The sequence below is a fragment of the Schistocerca americana genome, chromosome 2 (assembly GCF_021461395.2).
Source record: "Schistocerca americana isolate TAMUIC-IGC-003095 chromosome 2, iqSchAmer2.1, whole genome shotgun sequence".
Classification (NCBI taxonomy): Eukaryota; Metazoa; Arthropoda; class Insecta; order Orthoptera; family Acrididae; genus Schistocerca; species Schistocerca americana.
Window position 1 is genome coordinate 791,033,325 of NC_060120.1, and position 20,078 is coordinate 791,053,402.

A 20,078-nucleotide genomic window follows, 5' to 3' on the forward strand; every position below is an offset into this window, starting at 1 on the left:
GCTGTTCGCCTGCTACTGTCGTAAGTATATATGGAAAGTCGTTGAAGGACGTTGAAATCACAAGTAGGCGACAAGATGTTGGACGAGCACATCTCTTTACAGGAAATAAAGGTCAGATGCTCAGCCGTTCTGTAAAGTAGAAAGGGGAGCAATCTGCGGCAGATCTGATGGCCGACTTCAACGCTGGAGCATGGAGACGTGTGTAGTGCCTCAAGAATATCGGGGTAAATTCTGGAAACACTTGGCCTTCCACCGTCTCGAACACCCGATATTTTAGGTAGGAGTGCGGGAGAGGGAGAACGTTTCTGCCGATCCACCTGTTTCTATGTGCAGGTCGGAAGTTTGGTATTAGAAGACTGTAAGAAGGGCGAGTCACTGGCGACGGATGTTTGCCGCCAGCGCCACAGAAGACGTGATGAAAACTCAGGGAATAATTATGTAGTATTCTCTGATGTGTTACTGTCTGTGGTGATTGTAAAAAAGACTAATAAACAATTGAATATAGATTTCTATGCACATCCATGTTTTGGACTCGCTCGAGACTAGAGACTTTTATCTTACTTCATGTCTCAGCTCTGCATGGGGCAGGACGCATGTGACGTCCATAAATTATTGGATTGTTACTATGATATTGTACTTGTGTTTTGTCGGGTCTGACGTTTAAAGACACCAGTTGGCTTGCCAGAGTTTACTTACTTATGTGAAAAAGAGTAAATGTTGCTTTATGTTGATAGATGAAAATATACCAAGACTGAACTGAAAGTGTTCCACGAGTACACAAATTATTTCAAGAATAGAGAAGTAGCTTAATAAATTCCTGTAATTCGCTATAGTTTTGGGAGAAGAAGCTTTTGGGAGATCGACGTGGCTGGTTACCCCGAGAAGAGAATCGGCTACACACAACGTGAAAGTTAACTGAATTGAGAGACGTGTGTGCCTTGCAACCCAATACCACACGGTCTCTTGTCGTCCGAAAAACGTTAGACGTGTTGTGGAACACACTGTTCAGTGCATATTGTTGAGCATAGAGCTCTCCAGCAGCGGGCACAGGATCATCGAGACTGGACCGTTAAACAATGTGAACGTGTTGTGTTGCCTGGTTGGATAAACCACATTTCTTGTTACATGATCGTCTCCAGATATGTCCTCATCTAGGTCAACGGCTGCTCGAAATAGCACCGCGCGCGGGCACAGGCTGGTGGAGGCGGTATTACGCTATGCGGAAAATTCACGTGGGCGTCTAAGCGACCTGAGGTACTAATCGAAGGCACCACGACAACTCTGGACTACGTGAGCATGTCTTCATTCTTGATGTCTTCGCCGACGGCGATGACTTTATTCAACTTCATAACTTTTCGTGCCACAAGCCCAAAATCATGCTACATTCATCTACATCTACATCGATACTGCGCAAATCACATTTAAGTCCCTGGCAGAGGGTTCATCGAACCACCTTCACAATTCTCTATTATTCCAATCTCGTACAGAGCGCGGAAAGAATTAACACCTATATCTTTCCGTACGAGCTCTGATTTCCCTTATTTTATCGTGGTGATCGTTCCTCCTTATGTAGGTCGGTGTCAACAAAATATTTTCGCATTCGGAGGAGAAAGTTTGTGATTGGAATTTCGTGAGAAGATTACGTCACAACTAAAAACGACTTTCTTTTAATGATTTCCAGGCCAAATCCTGTATCATTTCTATGACAATGTCTCGCATATTTCGCGATAATACAAAACGTGCTGCCTTTCTTTGAACTTTTTCGATGTACTCCTTCAGTCCTATCTGGTAAGGATCCCACACCGCGCAGCGGTATTCTTTAGAGGACGGACAAGCGTAGTGTAGGCAGTCTCCTTAGTAGGACTGTTACTTTTTCTAAGTGTCCTGCCAATAAAACACAGTCTTTGGTTAGCCTTCCCCATAACATTTTCTATGTGTTCCTTCCAAATTAAGTTGTTCGTAATTGTAATAGCTAGGTATTTAGTTGAATTTACGGGTTTTAGATTAGACTGATTTATCGTGTAACCGAAGATTAACGAGTTCCTTTCAGCACTCATGTTGATGACCTCACACTTTTCGTTATTTAGGGTCAACTGCCACTTTTCGCACCATTCCAATATTCCTTCTAAGCCGTTTGGCGGTTTTTTTTATCTTCTGATGACTTTATTAGTCGATAAACGACAGCGTTATCTGCAAACAACCGAAGACTGCTGCTCAGATTGTCTCCCAAATCGTTTATATAGATAAGGAACAGCAAAGGGCCTATAACACAACCTTGGGGGACGCCAGAAATCACTTCCGTTTTACTCGATGACTTTCCGTCAGTTACTACGAACTGTGACCTCTCTGACAGGAAATCACAAATTCAGTCATAGTACTGAGACGATATTCTATAAGCATGCAGTTTCACTACGAGCCGCTTGTGTAGTACAGTGTCAAAAGCCTTCCGAAAATCGAGAAATACGGAATATATCTGATTTGAGGAACATGATAATGACCTCACGTTGACGTCTCGGCCACCAAACTTTCCTGATATGAATCCGATAAAACACATCTGGGGCGCGTCCACAAACCACAGGAACTGGGTGACCTGGTGCCATATACCTTAGGAAACTTACAGACTTGCATAAGGGACGACCAAAAGAGCTTTATTTGAGGGTGTTGCCGTAGCGTATATGCAACATAAAGCGACTACGAAGCCGGTATATAAACAGCGTCATGTAGTCAGGGGATTAGAGAGCCATTCACGTCTTCCCGACGTGCGTGCGGTAAAAGGGGAAACGTGAAAATGGCGACGTTATTACCAAACGTGTCTAAACAGAATCAATGTGCTGTTATTCCTTTCTTGGCTGCCGAAGGACAAACATAAGCAAGAATGTGATTTTTATCATCAGTGGGTTGTTGTTGTTGTTGTTGTGGTCTTCAGTCCAGAGACTGGTTTGATGCAGCTCTCCATGCTACTCTATCCTGTGCAAGCCTCTTCATCTCCCAGTACCTGCTGCAACCGACATCCTTCTGAATCTGGTTACTGTATTCATCTCTTGGTCTCCCTCTGCGATTTTTACCTTCCACGCTGCCCTCCAATGCTAAATTTGTGATCCCTTGATGCCTCAGAACATGTCCTACCAACCCTACCAACCGATCCCTTCTTCCAGTCAAGTTGTGCCACAAATTTCTCTTATCTCCAATTCTATTCAACGCCTCCTCAGTAGTTATGTGATCTACCCATCTAATATTCAGCATTCTTCTGTAGCACCACATTTCGAAAGCTTCTATTGTCTTCATGTCTAAACTATTTAACGTCCACGTTTCACTTCCATCAGAGGGTTATCTGCTCAGAAATCAGTGAACGATTATCGAGTGGCAGTTGTTATATCCGGTCGTCTCTCCTAAGAGTCGTCAGGCGCATTTTCACTAGTGTTTAGGTAGATATTTGCAGTTCAGTTTTTCCATTGTGTGGCTGGTGTCAGCCCAAATAATTTCTGCTCGTCACGTCTTTCATACGAAGCCCTGTGCCAACAGAAAAGGTCAAAATGGTTCAAATGGCTCTGAGCACTATGGGACTTAACATCTATGGTCATCAGTCCCCTAGAACTTAGAACTACTTAAACCTAACTAACCTAAGGACATCTCACAACACCCAGTCATCACGAGGCAGAGAAAATCCCTGACCCCGCCGGGAATCGAACCCGGGAACCCGGGTGTGAGAAGCGAGAACGCTACCGCACGACCACGAGCTGCGGACCAGAAAAGGTCGGTTTGTTTCCAATTGCGAATAAATTTTTTTAAAATCAGGCTTTTGTGTTCCCATTCGACTTCAAAATTAGTCTAGCCCTGTATGTATTGGCAGGGACAGTAAACGTGAAGAATAAACGAAAATCCGGCATTGACTCAATAGCGCTGCATGCCTGGCGGTAGCAGCCAGCAACGGGTGGGGCAGTGGTGTCGCGGGATGGGCGCTGGTTAGTCTTCGAGTTTAACTATCCCTGTCAATACACATCGCTAGACTAGTTTGGGGCCGCTCTATCGAATTGGCATGTAATATTCCGCTTTAAAAAATATTTTGTTTATATAAGGTGTCTGTTCTTCCGGACATGTCCGAGAGAACTTAACACCATATAATTCAGGCGAGGAGGACCAATGATCTCTTCAGTGCGGATGCACACCATTCTCGAACTCTTACGGGAGTCGGCGAAATGCTGCGAGTAATGAGGATAACGGCAAGGGACACAACATTCATAGTTCCTGCATAGGTTGAGAATTTGGGTCTGGATGACGCAGTGGTCAGCACATCTGCCTGGTAAGCAGGAGATGCGGATTCGAGCCCCTGTCGGGCACAAATTCAACCTTTCCCACGGAACAAAATCCTTTGCGTCATAATCACTTTGTTTGTGACGGGAAAGAAACTGATGATTTTCGACGGCACTGAGTGTCGCTTCAAAGACATGATGAGCACTAATTGTTTGGGCTGACTACAGCAAAACAGTGCAAAAACAAAATTGCAAATATCTGCTGAAACACCAAAGAAAATCCTCCTGACGACTCTTCGGAGAGCCGCGCGGGATTAGCCGAGCGGTCTGAGGCGCTGCAGACAGGGACTGTGCGGCTGGTTCCGGCGGAGGTTCGAGTCCTCCCTCGGGCATGGATGTGTGTGTTTGTCCTTATAATTTAGGATAAGTAGTCTGTAAGCTTGTGGACTGATGACCTTAGCAGTTAAGTCCCATAAGATTTCACACACATTTGAAAATTTTTTTGAGCTCTTCGGAGGGACATCAGGTATATAAGGGAATATCTTTGTCCATCAGTTGTGCATCACAAAGGGTGGATATGGCAGATTTATTGTGACAGTGTTTATATTGATTATTATGTGGCCATAGGCAATGAAAGTGGAACCTGTCAGGTGGATGTTAACAATACCATTTCTTCTGCCGCATTGAGCAAACAAGTTCGGTTTTCTTCGCAACTTACCATGTAACTAAGACACAGGGCGACACATTTAAGTGTTTTCTATCTTCATGTTTTGGAGAAGCGAACTCGAATGCCCTGAATACTGCTAAACCACGCTTATGTAAACTTCTGCATGCCTCATCTCCAGATGAGCCTGAAAAGGCTCGAAAACTATTTGATAGAAATGAACAAATATCTTTAAGTGACTGGGCAGTTGTCTGTCTTTACATTTCAGTTAATACAGGGCTATTACAAATGATTGAAGCGATTTCATAAATTCACTGTAGCTCCATTCATTGACATATGGTCACGACACACTACAGATATGTAGAAAAACTCATAAAGTTTTGTTCGGCTGAAGCCGCACTTCAGGTTTCTGCCGTCAGAGCGCTCGAGAGCGCAGTGAGACAAAATGGCGACAGGAGCCGAGAAAGCGTATGTCGTGCTTGAAATGCACTCACATCAGTCAGTCATAACAGTTCACCGACACTTCAGGACGAAGTTCAACAAAGATCCACCAACTGCTAACTCCATTCGGCGATGGTATGCGCAGTTTAAAGCTTCTGGATGCCTCTGTAAGGGGAAATCAACGGGTCGGCCTGCAGTGAGCGAAGAAACGGTTGAACGCGTGCGGGCAAGTTTCACGCGTAGCCCGCGGAAGTCGACGAATAAAGCAAGCAGGGAGCTAAACGTACCACAGCCGACGGTTTGGAAAATCTTACGGAAAAGGCTAAAGCAGAAGCCTTACCGTTTACAATTGCTACAAGCCCTGACACCCGATGACAAAGTCAAACGCTTTGAATTTTCGGCGCGGTTGCAACAGCTCATGGAAGAGGATGCGTTCAGTGCGAAACTTGTTTTCAGTGATGAAGCAACATTTTTTCTTAATGGTGAAGTGAACAGACACAATGTGCGAATCTGGGCGGTAGAGAATCCTCACGCATTCGTGCAGCAAATTCGCAATTCACCAAAAGTTAACGTGTTTTGTGCAATCTCACGGTTTAAAGTTTACAGTCCCTTTTTCTTCTGCGAAAAAAAACGTTACAGGACACGTGTATCTGGACATGCTGGAAAATTGGCTCATGCCACAACTGGAGACCGACAGCGCCGACTTCAGCTTTCAACAGGATGGTGCTCCACCGCACTTCCATCATGATGTTCGGCATTTCTTAAACAGGAGATTGGAAAACCGATGGATCGGCCGTGGTGGAGATCATGATCAGCAATTCATGTCATGGCCTCCACGCTCTCCCGACTTAACCCCGTGCGATTTCTTTCTGTGGGGTTATGTGAAAGATTCAGTGTTTAAACCTCCTCTACCAAGAAACGTGCCAGAACTGCGAGCTCGCATCAACGATGCTTTCGAACTCATTGATGGGGACATGCTGCGCCGAGTGTGGGAGGAACTTGATTATCGGCTTGATGTCTGCCGAATCACTAAAGGGGCACATATCGAACATTTGTGAATCCCTAAAAAAACTTTTTGAGTTTCTGTATGTGTGTGCAAAGCATTGTGAAAATATCTCAAATAATAAAGTTATTGTAGAGCTGTGAAATCGCTTCAATCATTTGTAATAACCCTGTATACAGTTACGGTTTCCTATATTATCTATAATCGACAAACGAAATGAGAGATTAAGAGTTAAGTACCAAGAACATTTAAAACATTTACGGAGGCTCACCTGGAATATTTGTGCCATCCGAGTTTGTTGCTGAACGGAGCAGTGGTTCTCTATGGACAAGATGACGGGGTACGGCGACGTGACAAAGGCACTCCTGTTAATGGCTTCGACGACTGACCTGAACGGTATCTTGGTGGTGAACGTGTGCCCGTGGTAAATGAGCGGCGAGCCGTCATCTCCATCCCAGCAGTCCAGCTCCACACACCTGCATCCTGTTAGTAGCACCTGCAGGAAGTTGTTTAATTATTGTTCTCAAATTATTTCATAAGTAGTAGTAGTGATACAAACTGATACAAATATATTTCCCTGACAAACTTCAGAATATTGTCAAACTGCATAATGCAATGCAATTAATTGTAAATTTCTCTCGCCACATATATCGGAAAAGAACAAAAGATAGACATTTTTAATTATAAATTAACGGTGAACCACGTATAAGGAAGCTTAAAACGCAAAACAAGTTTACACAACTATTTTTTCAAATACGGTACCGAAACAGTGTAACAAACAGTACCTCCCGGGAAATTATAATATTTTTCTCAAGTTTATATTAGCTTGATAAAATTATCCATGAATAGTGCAATAATGAAACTAGAGATGAAGTGATTTCATTGATGACGTGGAGAATTCTTCGTGTTGTGTTAGAGAAAAGCTCCAACACGGGCATGATGCGACAGTGACAATTAAAAAGTAAAACATAATGGAGAGGTACCTACTAGTGATTAAAGAATAAACTAATAGACCAGAAATTTATAAAATAGAGTAAAAGTAAGTGTGATATGCAAGTGATTAATTTGAGAAAGATCACTGAATGGCCAGGAATATATTTTCAAATGAGTTGTCTGGTAAAATATCTTAATTTCGCTACTCATCAGTAAGTAATGTTCTAGTATAATAATGTTAAAAACAAGTAACATTTAAGAAAAAAAGCCACGGTACTCTTAACTGTAATGCCAGTCAGCAATCCTACTCATCAGAGCGAATGAATTTAAGGAAAACACTGATGATCTGGTACCTGACTATATAGCTCGACAGAAGATTCCCCTTTCAGTTGATGGCCTGTGAGGTACGTATTATGGGAAGATGCAATATAATAATGCGACAACGGTTGGTCCATTTCACTTTCTTCTGGGCCCATTCTTTCACTGATAAAGGCGTAGTTGTCCTTGTCCATCATATACCTCGCAAAGCCCTCAAAAGAAAAGCAATTCTGACTTCGCAACAGAGGATCTGGTTCATGCCTCTGAAACAATCGAGTATTTTATTAGACACATTGCACATGAAACACAGTGAAACAAGAAATATAAATAAAGGAATCATTGGCGTGTAGCTTAAAGTGAACAATAACAGTACTGAATGTACACTATTTTGTTTCTCATTTGAAACGAATTCCAGAACAATTATTTTCAAAACTGATACAAGCATAGTTATAGGAGAAGATTCGGTGTGGCTTTTACGATATTAAAAGGAGAGTCCAACACCAGTAATACCAAAGCCAAAAGTACTCTGTGCAGAGCTATATGTGAAATAAGTGTGAAGTAAGGAATATTTGTGGTCGAGACGAATTTCTGATACTTGTCGTCGTTTTTGACCTGTAACGTTGAGGTGTTAGTCTTTTTTATTGCGAAATCTGCCCGAGTACTGTACCGGTTTTTGCTGATATTTTTGAAGGTAGCTTCGGCATCGATAGTGAGCTATATAGCTAACACCATTTTTATAATATTATAGGACACTAGCGCGACTCACTTGCAGTATTGTTCGAGTGTTTGGCATCCGGACCAGGTCGGGTTTAACGGAGACTTTGAAGCAATTCAGAGGCGGGCTCCTTGATTTGTTATCGGCAGGTTCTAACAACACGCAAGTATTACGGAAATGCTTCAGGAACTAACATGGGAATCACTGAAGGGAAGGCGACGTTCTTTTCGGGGAACACTATTGAGAAAATTTTGAGAACCGGCATTTGAGGCCGACTGCAGAACGATTCTACTGCCGGTAACGTACATTTCATTTAAGGAACGTGAAGATAAGACTAGAGAGATTAGGGCTCGTGAAGAGGAGTGTATGCAGCTGCTTTTTCCTCGCTCTTTTTGCGAGTGAAACAAAGGAAATGACTAATAGTGGTGTAGGGTATTCTCCGCCACGCACCATGCTGTGGCTTGCAGTGTGTGTGTGTGTAGGTTAGATTTAGATCTATTTAACATTACATATTTCTGGTTTGTGAACTGTACAGTAGCCTGCACACCAGGTATAGAGCTTTTTGTATGACAGACGGTCCGTTCTCTTACCGATAAGTGCTTCTTTTATAGATGAGTATCACAGTTGTAACTAATGCTATTTTTTCCGGCGTAGAGAATTCGAGTAATGAAACTGCGTAACATTTACACTTTAAAACACGGTCAAAGAAATGCCTTTATACTCGCCACGTTTAGTCACCTTGTTCATAGCGTCGATGCTCAAACTGGGTGCGTAATACCGCTGTCTCCTCTTTATCTAATATTTGCAATTGATGTGTATTCAGCATGTTAGCTATGGCAGCGCGTGAGTACTGGTCTCTCAACATCCATTTCTTGATTTCTCATAGTATATACATTTTTATTCTGTGTTTTCTGTTGGCATCGACTGGCTACTTAAAGTGCATAACAAAGGGGAGTGCAAACGAGGCTATTAGCGAAAATCTCGTTACTCCTCAGACCTATCCTTTTAGCTACAGCTACTCCTAACGCTCAGTGATTTATACTTTTTACTATCTATATATATTCTTTTTGTCCATGCACATTTCTCTTGCTTCATTTTGATGATGAGTGTTGAGTATTGGCAGTACTGACGGGAATTTGCAGTACCATCACTTTGTGCAGCTCTGAGTATGTATTTTTTGTTTAAACGGGTGGCTACGGTCTTCAGCCAGATGGTATGACAGTCAAAATTTTTCAAAATTTTTGTCGTTATTTTCCCCCTACGTTTTATTCTTTGTTTTGTTTTTCTTTTTTCATTTTCACTCTGAATCGTCTGAAATGTCTCTTGCTCTTCGAATCTGATAATAAGTCGTTGGCATTTTCATACAGTCATGTCTATTTTTCCTTTCCATTATGAACATCGTAATCCCAATAACTACTCGCCCGTCACAAGCACCTCATCGCTGTCATTGTCAATGACACCCATTCATTTTTCCATATTTTTCCTGAGTCACCTTTTGCTAATGCTGCCTGAGGTGAAGTGACATTTCAAAGTTCCAGCTCTGGAAATGTGAATAACTATTTTGTTCGAGCATTGCACTAGCCAGTTCATGAACTCCATTTTGTTTAGTTCAACAACAGTTTATCTTTTAAAAGTAAATTGCGTGTGTTCATTTCATCTTTATGTCTTGAATCATCCCTCAGAAGCTCTAGTAATTCCCTACAGAAGAACTGATCACACCGTTCCAATTATTACCTACAGACAGAAGAGAAATGTCCTGCAAGTGATCCATTGCATCGTAACTATAGTGTTCTCATACACAGGTCAATTTATATCAACATGATACCCTTGGGTGTTTCTCTCATCGAACATGGGGAATTACAAGCAAGAAATGTCAACTGTAGTTCTTGCTTTTACCACTCTTGCGTCACCACTCTTAACATGTTCTAACAGCTTTTCTCGAGCTATACAGTTCTTACCATTGCCATAAGACGAAGTTTTTAAAATTTCATTTCTGTTTCTAATCGTTGTTCTAATTTCTTTTGGATCATACCGTTTGTCTAAACGTGGTGTATTTTATTATCGACTTTATCACTTTGTATTATCATAGCAATTTTCCTCGTACATTTTGAAAATTAAACTTATATTCAAGAGGCAGTTTGATCACATTCCTTCTATTTTGGTTTTGTCTTTTAATTTCCATTTTCTGACACGTATTTTACTTGTCTGTTTTTCATGGAAGTATTGTATTCTGTAATTGTCACTTTCAGCTATTATGAGCTTAGAGTTCTGTATTAACTGAACGCCGGTATAAGGGATACAGCACTATCTTCTGGTCCCCTATTTTGACGGTTCACATGCAAAAACACAGAGGAAGACTATTAATCATTACAAAATTATTTTTTAAACTATGTTAAAGTGTAGCGACGACGATACTTCAATGAAGGAGATATACTATTCTCACCAGCGAATAATTATTCCCCATTTTCAGCCCTTAAACTGAATCTGGCAACAAACTATAAGCCAATATTATTGATTTTTTAATATGCCACATTTCAACAGTTTTCGGATAGCTACTGTACGTGGATTAAAGCGCCATATACTTTTCACAAATCGACGTTTTACTACCAGCAACAATATTTTCAGTTATTTAGTTTCATGATCACGCAAACAGTAAATAAGCTAAAGTGTAGAAGGGTAATGACCCTCCTCTGTAATCCGTAAAACAGTATAAAGTATATAACATGCGTATTTCGATTTCCTTTGTGAATAGGGCTTTGATAGTGCGAGTGCTAATATAATGTTGCATAAGAGGATACTGCCGCGATTTAATCTTTATGGACATTTATGGATCTTATGAATGTTACCAGGCACAGCCCTAACAATAGGATCTTGGTTTTATCTAAGTAAGACTCCATAAAGCCGTTTGCGTCTTTTTCCGAATATCTGTAGTTTCTGTTTTTCAGCATTTACGTAACCTTCCAGCTAAATAGATAAGTAACCGTTTCTTAGAGTAGACCAAAGATCATTTCCGCATTTGTTGAACCTGATGTGAATTCCATTTAGCTGAGTAGTAATTTATCGTAGTTCTTATCAGTCCCTTTGGTAAATAATTGCAGTTTGTCAGTATCATATCAACAACTCAAAGGCTGTTATTTGCTCTGCCGAAGATTTAATATATGTCATCACTGTAGTTCGCTTCTACAATCAGTCTTAGTTCAAGATCGATGGCATGATGAAAAATAAAGCGTCTGAGAAAGTAGTTCTGTTATAATTGTTCACGTTTGTCTTGATACTGCATGTTTCAAACCTGCCTGAAAGTGGTCCACGCTGTTGGAGACTTCATCAAAGAACATAAATATTCCTTTCATTTAGAAGAAATGCTGGTTCCACTTCCTGAAATGGAAGCTAAGGCGATTATAGAAATTAACGCAGTAGACTTTTTACATAAATATTGAAATAGATGTATCCTCTTTGGTGGGAGGAACGAAAGGAATCACATTTCTCCGAAATACAGCTGTCAAGAGGATCATTGACATAGCCCATGGTCGTTAGCACCGATTCAGATATAATAGTTCACTTCTCTAGAGGACATGTAATACCTACAGACACCAGGGATGAAGTTGGAGAAATAATTGCTCTATGTCGCAAACTATAAAGTAGTATTGTTCACTGTCAGTGAATTACGTAAAAAAACTTTTGGTGAAATATTCAGCAGTTAAAAGTGCTTCTGTACAAATGATTCCTGCCTGGCGCTTTATTACAATGTAGTGCAAGGTTTTCGGCAAAGAATAGTATGCCTTCTGTATCACTGACTCTTCGGCAACTTAAGTTGAATAATTCAAGATTTTAAATTTCCACATGAAAAAAATCGGAGGCATTCCTTTCCAGCACGCTCTCGTACACAGAGGACCAAATTAATCTGATACGCTTTAGCTGTGTTTGTGTTCTCGTTTTAAAGGAAACAGGGAACAGATAGAACAGAAACATTAAATACTCACCTGTATTAACGCTTTTATTTCGTCTTCTGTCCTCTGCTCCATTTGGCGGGTCTCTAAAAATTTTGAAAACGTCTGCATAGTTATCACTTGTGATTTCGAGGTGTCCATTCCTGCACAGTTGGTTACAATACTAGCCGTTGCTATCGCGTCGAAGATTTTCTTCTTTTGTAGGGTCCCAGAGCTTCGGTACTCGTATAGATCCAAGGAGCTGTTTCTTGTGAGCAGTCCTGTGAAATGCAGAACATGCAAAATTTTCACATTCAAACCGTGGCATACAAATGTAGCATTTTGACTCTGCAGTGGAAACGGCAGTTAGAGATACATTGTTAAACAAAGAAACGCAAACTCTTGTGTGCAGCTTACCTATTTTCTGAGGAGGTTTCATTAGGTGTTCAGGAGAACTCTTCAGACTGCCATCATTAAGAGAACTGTCGGACATACTTCTGCATGTTATAGCCAGTTGATCGAACAAGTCTCGCAAATCCTTCCTTGCTCTTAAGCTGAAATGAAGAAAATTAAGTTGTCAGAATCGTTTGAAAAATGATAAGAACTGTCCAGGAACGAATCTGATTGAGAATTGGAACGTCTTTATCTTTTAACGCAGAGGTATGAAACATGAAAAATCTGCTACAATTTTTCGTCTGTATTGTGGCTAATCGTGTATGGCAGATTTGTAGCATGGCAACCACGCTGTAGTACTGTATAAATATCTCCTACTCCCTTTTTTATTTTCTTATGTCAGAGTTAATAATATTGATTCAATTAAATTGCTGTCATTAACAGGGACAACTAAAGCTTCACCTAAATTTAATTCAAAAGAATCATGCCACACATAAGGTGACATAATGATGCTATGTTTTTCTCAATCTATTTCTTTTTTAAATTTTAATAATAATAATGGCAAAGAGCACAAGAAATGACGTGCGCACGCATACGTAAACGTTACGTAGAAAAGGCTCCGCCAACACACATGGCCGGAAATTATTGGAGTGTAAGGTGCACGAGAAATAAGCTTCTTTCGAGAATGGTCCAGAAGGTTCTTGGCGCATGTAGATCTCCCAAGGCGTGAAAAACGTGCGGGACGTATCTGTGCAAGGGGAACCCCTACAGGAGGTGTGCTGTTCAATACAGAGAGATATCGCAGTCATAAGGAAATTATAGTATTTTATTCACCCTACATGTTACAGAGAATTGAGCTGAACAAAAGCTGAAGAAGAAAATTGAGAATGAGAACTAATTAGGTAAATTTCACTGTCACAACAAACTTTAATTCATTAGTTAGTAAATTTGAGATTGGCTTTTATCGTTTACGTCGCCGAACTGCACATAGGTGGCGTGTGTGCGTCACCTAACGCTTTGGCGTGCAGTCTTACTCCGTCATGTAAGGACGGATGTATTAATGCTTCGCAATATGTTAGCCTCGGAGATAACAAATACTTTTACAAGTGATAATGCTTGAGGACATTGCGATGAGTTCCCGAAGTAATTTCTGAACAGTAGTTGGTTTTTAGCTTCGCACAGATACAGGTAAGCTATTTGTCGATGAGGTAATGTATCTTGCAGTGTGAAAAAGTATAATTTTCGCCTGTGAAGTTATTTAGAATGATCGTGGTGCTGCGTTCTCAAAACAAGATGCTGCTATATCACAGTGGGCAAGTCATTCTGACGCTTGGCTGAGAATCTGCACTATTTTCGATGTTAGCCAAGGCACATGTTTACTTATTTTCGCTCACGCTGATGGCGTACTGTTCGCGTGATGAAGTTTTAGCTACAGACAGTTTGTTTAGAGCTCACAGGTGAGCAAGTCTTCCATTTCACAGTTCAGTTTCACGTTATGCTTTGCAAGGATAGTATAAATAACCGTGTGGCAGTGTGTGTTTCATTTCATATTATTTATCAGTTTATAGTCCCAAATATCTTTTAAATTCATGATCCTGTTGAAGGTTATTTTCAGTCATATTCTAACTAACGTATTATTAGTTATCAGGCAGAGAGTATTTGGCTCACGATTTTTTGAATGTAATATGACTGACGGGGAAATCGTAAGATGCGTTAGCGAAGGCATACGCCGCAGACCAACATCTTTCGTGTGTTCTTGTTAATTACAAAGTGCCTAATACGACTGTACTTACCAATCCCTTATATTCACGTGCAGCCGATAAGGAGAGGCTTACGCTTCTGGACATTAAATATAATCTTCATTAGAGTCTCGGCCACATTATTTTAGTGGTGAAATATCTCCTTCCCTGGCCAAATCTTAAAAACTCTGCACTAGGGAACTAAGGCGTCTAACAGCGGAAGCGTAGCAGCTGGTTTGCTCTTGACTGTAAAGACAACTCATTAATTGGGACTGATTTTTTTCTATGTAGCAATAATTTTCTGTTCAACTTATTCAGGGCGATGGATACAGATGCTTGTCCAAAAATATGTAAAGTTCTACATGAGCCTGAACGACACAGTTCCTTTATCTCTTACTGATAGTTCTTGTAGTAATCTCAAGATCTGGGCCGTTGACGTAAATGTGACTTGATTTGCACGTAACTTATTTAAATGCGTTCTCAAAACAAGTTCATTCTGTTTTCTTTTTTCTGAAGAGTAGTGTTTCGTAATTCCCTTTAACCAAAAGTATCAAATTTTGTATGAAGTATGAGTTCGCACTATCTGTTGGTTCGTAAAAAGCAGGACTAAAATTTAGTCAATATTTTTATCTTCAAAGACAGGCAGTTTCTTCAGTTTCCCGGAAAATCATTCCTTGACCAAAATACGCCATAAACGGTTATTTTTCTGTAGTGTCGGCTTGTTGTCTACCTATTTTATGTGTGTATAAAACATTTGTCAAGCTTGATCACAGAACTACGTGCAATGTGACAGAACTTTTCTTCATTCCAAAACCGACAAATTTAGCTGACTTTCTCCTAGTTAAGAAAGCTCTTGGTTCAGAGCTGTTGGTATACTTTGTTGTTTCTACTATAATTTAGGTTATTTTTATTTATTTATATAAATCTCTTGGGACAGATTTTATAAACAGATTCGTGTTATTCGTAGTTTATTCCTTATTCTTTTCTCTTTTCTTGTCTTCCCTTTCCCCCTGTAATCTGTACCTCGCTCTTTTGTAACGAGCTCAACAGCTAAGTGATACGTAAAACTGTATCTCGGTGTACAGTATTATTTTTAATGACATCCACTCTTGCTATAGAGTTCATTCATATTGACTATTGTACTAGTTGTTGTTATTGCTGTTTTACCGTTTGTAACTGTAGTTTCCTATTTCTCTGCCTTCCTCATTGCTTATTACCAACTAGTTTTTGTGGCATCCTTCGACACCGGTACCAAGCCAAGCCAGACCACGTTCAGAAGTGATTGCACCGCCAATCGGACGCCGCACTTCGCACCTGCCCAGTCTAGCTTGCAGTCTGATTGTGGCGCCTCGACACACAGCCTCCGATCCTGCAGTGTATCTGTGGACTTGACCTGACTCACGGACTTGTACTGTTCAGTGACTTGGATTTGTCATTAGAAACCGAATTAAGTAAAACAAAGGTTATGATACACCACTTGCGGATCTCATTCTTGTGCTCTCTGTCATAGCTCCACTAACTCCTTGGTATCCATCACGGGCCGACCAAACAGTTTTTATGGCTTTCTGTTGTGCAGTTGCTTGCATATGCTACTACAATTTACTGAATGAGATCTGGTTTTCTATTATCAGGACCAACACACAAATTCAGTAATAATTATTTTACACATTGACACTTGAATATTTTTATTTGTGCAACAAGTCTGCAGTTACATACGATATCATTATTGACATAATAAACTGAAGAAATGGTGTGTAACAATTATTACAGTTACGGTATGTTGATAATTTTTACTTTGTGGACCTTCTAATTACAACTGAATGAAACACAATTTTTGTGCCATGCGCATATCGCTTTATTCTTTGCAAGCATCTTCAGTGGCTTGGAATACATACATATTTTTGTTTACACTACATAGTTTACATTTAGAACGTTGTATACATAGGTTGCAAACAGTTCTGGTACTTTTTGCATTTCTACGATGCAGTAATAACTTAACGTTCCACTTACAGATTTCGTGGATGATGATCTACATGTTGTGATTTTGTTCCTTTGTTATCGCTGCCCTGCTTCTTATAAGTACCGTTTGAAATTTTGCTTCTTAGACTTCACAGCACTAGAAACTGAAGAGTTTTTTTGATGTTATGTTTTGGTTGGCGTTGCCAATTGTCTAATGTTATTGCCAACTGTCGAATGTTACTCCAGATAATGAATGTGTTTTTGTGGTATCTGTAATCCGTTTGTGTTTGCAATTGTGCGTGTATGTATGTGTGTGTGTGTGTGTGTGTGTGTGTGTGTGTGTGTGTGTGTGTGTGTGCCAAACAGTACTTGTTTTGTTTTGGTTGGTTCAAATGGCTCTGAGCACTATGGGACTTAACATCTATGGTCATCAGTCCCCTAGAACTTAGAACTACTTAAACCTAACTAACCTAAGGACAGCACACAACACCCAGCCATCACGAGGCAGAGAGAATCCCTGACCCCGCCGGGAATCGAACCCGGGAACCCGGGCGTGGGATTTTGTTTTGGTATGATTAGGTGATAATATTATTTTTTATTAATAACGGTGTGTGTGTGTGTGTGTGTGTGTGTGTGTGTGTGTGTGTGTGTGAGAGAGAGAGAGAGAGAGAGAGAGAGAGAGAGAGTACAAGTGGAATGATTTTTATCGTGTCTTTCTTTTACTAAGTTTAGCAGAGATTCTGTAACAAAATTTCAAATTACAGTTATAAGAACGAGAAAATAAAATTTCAAATGGCAATTACGTGAAGCAGAACAGCGATAACAAAGGAACAAAAACACAACATATACGTCAATATCCACGAAATCTGTAAGTAGAACTTCAAATTATTACTGCAGCACAGAGGATCAAAAAGTGCCACAACTCTTTGTAACCTATATAGACAACATCCTAAACGTAAACTAAATAATATAAACAAGAATGTGTACAAGTTCCAGGCCATTGAAGATGCCTTGCAAAGAATCAAGACGAAACACGTACGGCAAAAAAAAAAAAAAAAAAAAAAAAAAAAAAAAAAAAAAAAAAAAAAAAAAAAAAAAAAAAAAAAAAAACGCCGTTTCATTCAGTTATCAGTTACAATTACACGGTGCGCAAAGTGTAAATTATCCACATACCGCAAAATTATAGGCAACTGTGGGCGATACGACAACAAAATTTGAAAATGATTACCTTGTTTACTCTTCAGCTATAGTTTGAGATTACGGAAAGTAAAAGCTACAAAGCGACAGGGAATCAAGAAGAGGTGTCTCGTCAGATATTGGGCTAAGTTATATAAAATAATATCAGATCACACTACGTTTACCTGAACGAACGAAAAAGAGCCACAAAGTCAACGAAGTCCAGCTGTGTTTCGTGAGTGATGGACCCAGCTCTGAAATGTCGCATCTGCCATATCTGTTCGGGAAGAGTGGACTTCCCTCGATCCCTGTGAAACGAAAAACGAGATTATCATGTTAGCAGTACATTCGGAATGTTATGAGACATCTGATGTAATTGAGAGTCAAGAAATGTAAAGGTTAGCTTCTACATTGAAAGCATCACTTGGAAAATCTTATTTAAATTCGTTTCAAGACAGCATTTCCCTCGTTTAATTAATGTCATTTTCTATCTCACAGGATTACTCCAAGTACCTATTTATGTTCATTAAGTAGGATTCGTCAGATGCCAAGCCTCGATAGCTGAGTGATCAGCGTGACGGATTGCCATCCTACCAGCACGGGTTCGATTCCCGGCTGGGTCGGGGATTTTCTCCGCTCAGGGACTGGGTGTTGTACTGTATTCATCATCATTTCATCCCAATCCGGAGCGCATGTCACCCAATGTGGCGTCGAATGTAATAAGACCTGCACCAAGGCGGCCGGACCTGCCCCGCAAGGGGCCACCAGGCCAATCACGCAATTTCCGTTGTCAGATGCCAAAATTGGATAGTCTTCGTCAGATATCGAACTGTGAGATTCAGGAAGCAAAAGTAAACAATTTTATGAAAAATTTTGGGTATGTTTTTCGGGCACGAACCTCTCGATCCGTACGTCCTTGTTCGTGATGGCAGTCTCGTACAACACAGAACGCAGAGTAATGCAACCCTCAGTACCTTGGCGCTGCAGGAACTGTTCAACGCTTCGTCCTTGTGCCGCTCTTCCGCTACGGTCAGTGGACTCACACAGAAAGTGCACACCGACCAACTTTTCACCAGTAAACCTATCAATACTGATAGGTATCACTCTTAACGTACAACCAACCTCACCGGAAAAAACAAACCCGAAACAGAACAAAGCAGAACGGAATGCCAGCTTGAAGCCGAAGAGAAAACTGGCCGTTACAGTTTACAACAGCAATCATCGTGAGCGAAAGAAACAAGTTTGTTTGCAAGCAAGGCAAACAGCGCGTATAGCGCTGTTGTGCAGATATTTTCAGTGAGCAGATACGGAAAGATGAATAGGGGTAAGAAATCAGAGGCCGGCCGTTGTGGCCGAGCGGTTCTAGGCGCTTCAGTCCGTAACCGTGCTCCTGCTACGGTCGCAGGTTCGAATCCTGCCTCGGGCATGGATGTGTGTGATGTTCTTATGTTAGTTAGGTTTACGTAGTTCTGAGTCTAGGGGACTGATGACCTCAGATGTTAAGTCCCATAGTGCTCAGAGCCATTAAGAAATCAGTCCAAATGCAATTACTCTGTAGCGAACCAGTGGAGACCAAGACCCCCCTATGCCAAAATGCTCAGAAAACATTCCCGAACACCTTCCAGAGTATTGTCGGTGGAGTTCTCTTTCAACCTGCATATTACGACACTTCCGAGGGGTACGTTCAAAGTTTCGTACACGTCTGACAATTTCTCTTTAATTAAGAATAACGTGTTGAGCTCTGTGCGCAAAGAAGTCTTGACTCCAATCAAAGCTGGCCACGTATTCGATAATATTGTTGTTTGTTCTGTAGGAGACAGTACGGAATTTCGTCGTCGATAGATGGCATATACAGGGTATTACAAAACGATACCGACAAACTTGGAAGTAACGTAGAGCGTGTCTGATGAACAAAATGAAATTAGGAACTCGTGTTCGGAAACGTCATCCAACGACGCTACTTAGCGCGCCTGCTGTTAGGACACCACTTCGACAGCAAATGTGACTTTGTGCACTGCCGGACCATAGGCGGAACGTCTCGCAACGTTGATTATCATTCAGTGATCGCGACTGACTGCCGTGATCGAAAATGGAGAAAGTGAAGTTACCTGCTGTGTAGACAGGCCTTGTCCCCTATGTATACGATTCTCTGTTGCCTCGGTGGATGACGGCTTCAGACACGGGTCTCCATCAGCAGATTATTTTCCTCCTGGAACCTTCTAAAATCCTCAATGTTTTTCGGTATAAAGGAGAAAAATAAGCTGCAGATGCAAACCAGTATCCGAGACCGTCATCCACCGACGCAACTGACAGTCGCATTCATATGAGACAAGGTCTGTCTACGCATCAGCTAACTCCATCCTATCCAGTGTCGATAGTGCCAATCAGTCACCATCAGTGAACAACAAACAACATTGCGAGACGTTCCACCAATGTTCCGTCAGCGTACAAAGGAACGTTTATTGCCGAACGGGTTGCCTAACGGCAGGCGCCGGAGCCTGTAACTTCGACGCTTTGTAGCGCAGTTGGACGACGTTTCCGGAGACGGGTTTCTGTCCTTA

At 41.0% G+C, this 20,078-nt stretch overlaps 1 protein-coding gene across 1 annotated transcript in view; it reads right to left on the bottom strand.

The window, feature by feature from the left end:
- The window catches only part of LOC124595259 (1-phosphatidylinositol 4,5-bisphosphate phosphodiesterase epsilon-1-like), a 453,437-nt gene that overhangs the window by 65,802 nt on the left and 367,557 nt on the right, over window positions 1-20,078 (bottom strand). Inside the window, exons 14-18 of the mRNA XM_047133927.1 lie at window positions 17,703-17,825; window positions 12,668-12,804; window positions 12,305-12,531; window positions 7,645-7,872; window positions 6,630-6,854 (exon numbers count right to left, since the gene is read on the bottom strand). Of these exons, the coding sequence (XP_046989883.1) occupies window positions 6,630-6,854; window positions 7,645-7,872; window positions 12,305-12,531; window positions 12,668-12,804; window positions 17,703-17,825 (940 nt within the window). The remainder of the gene's footprint in view (window positions 1-6,629; window positions 6,855-7,644; window positions 7,873-12,304; window positions 12,532-12,667; window positions 12,805-17,702; window positions 17,826-20,078) is intronic.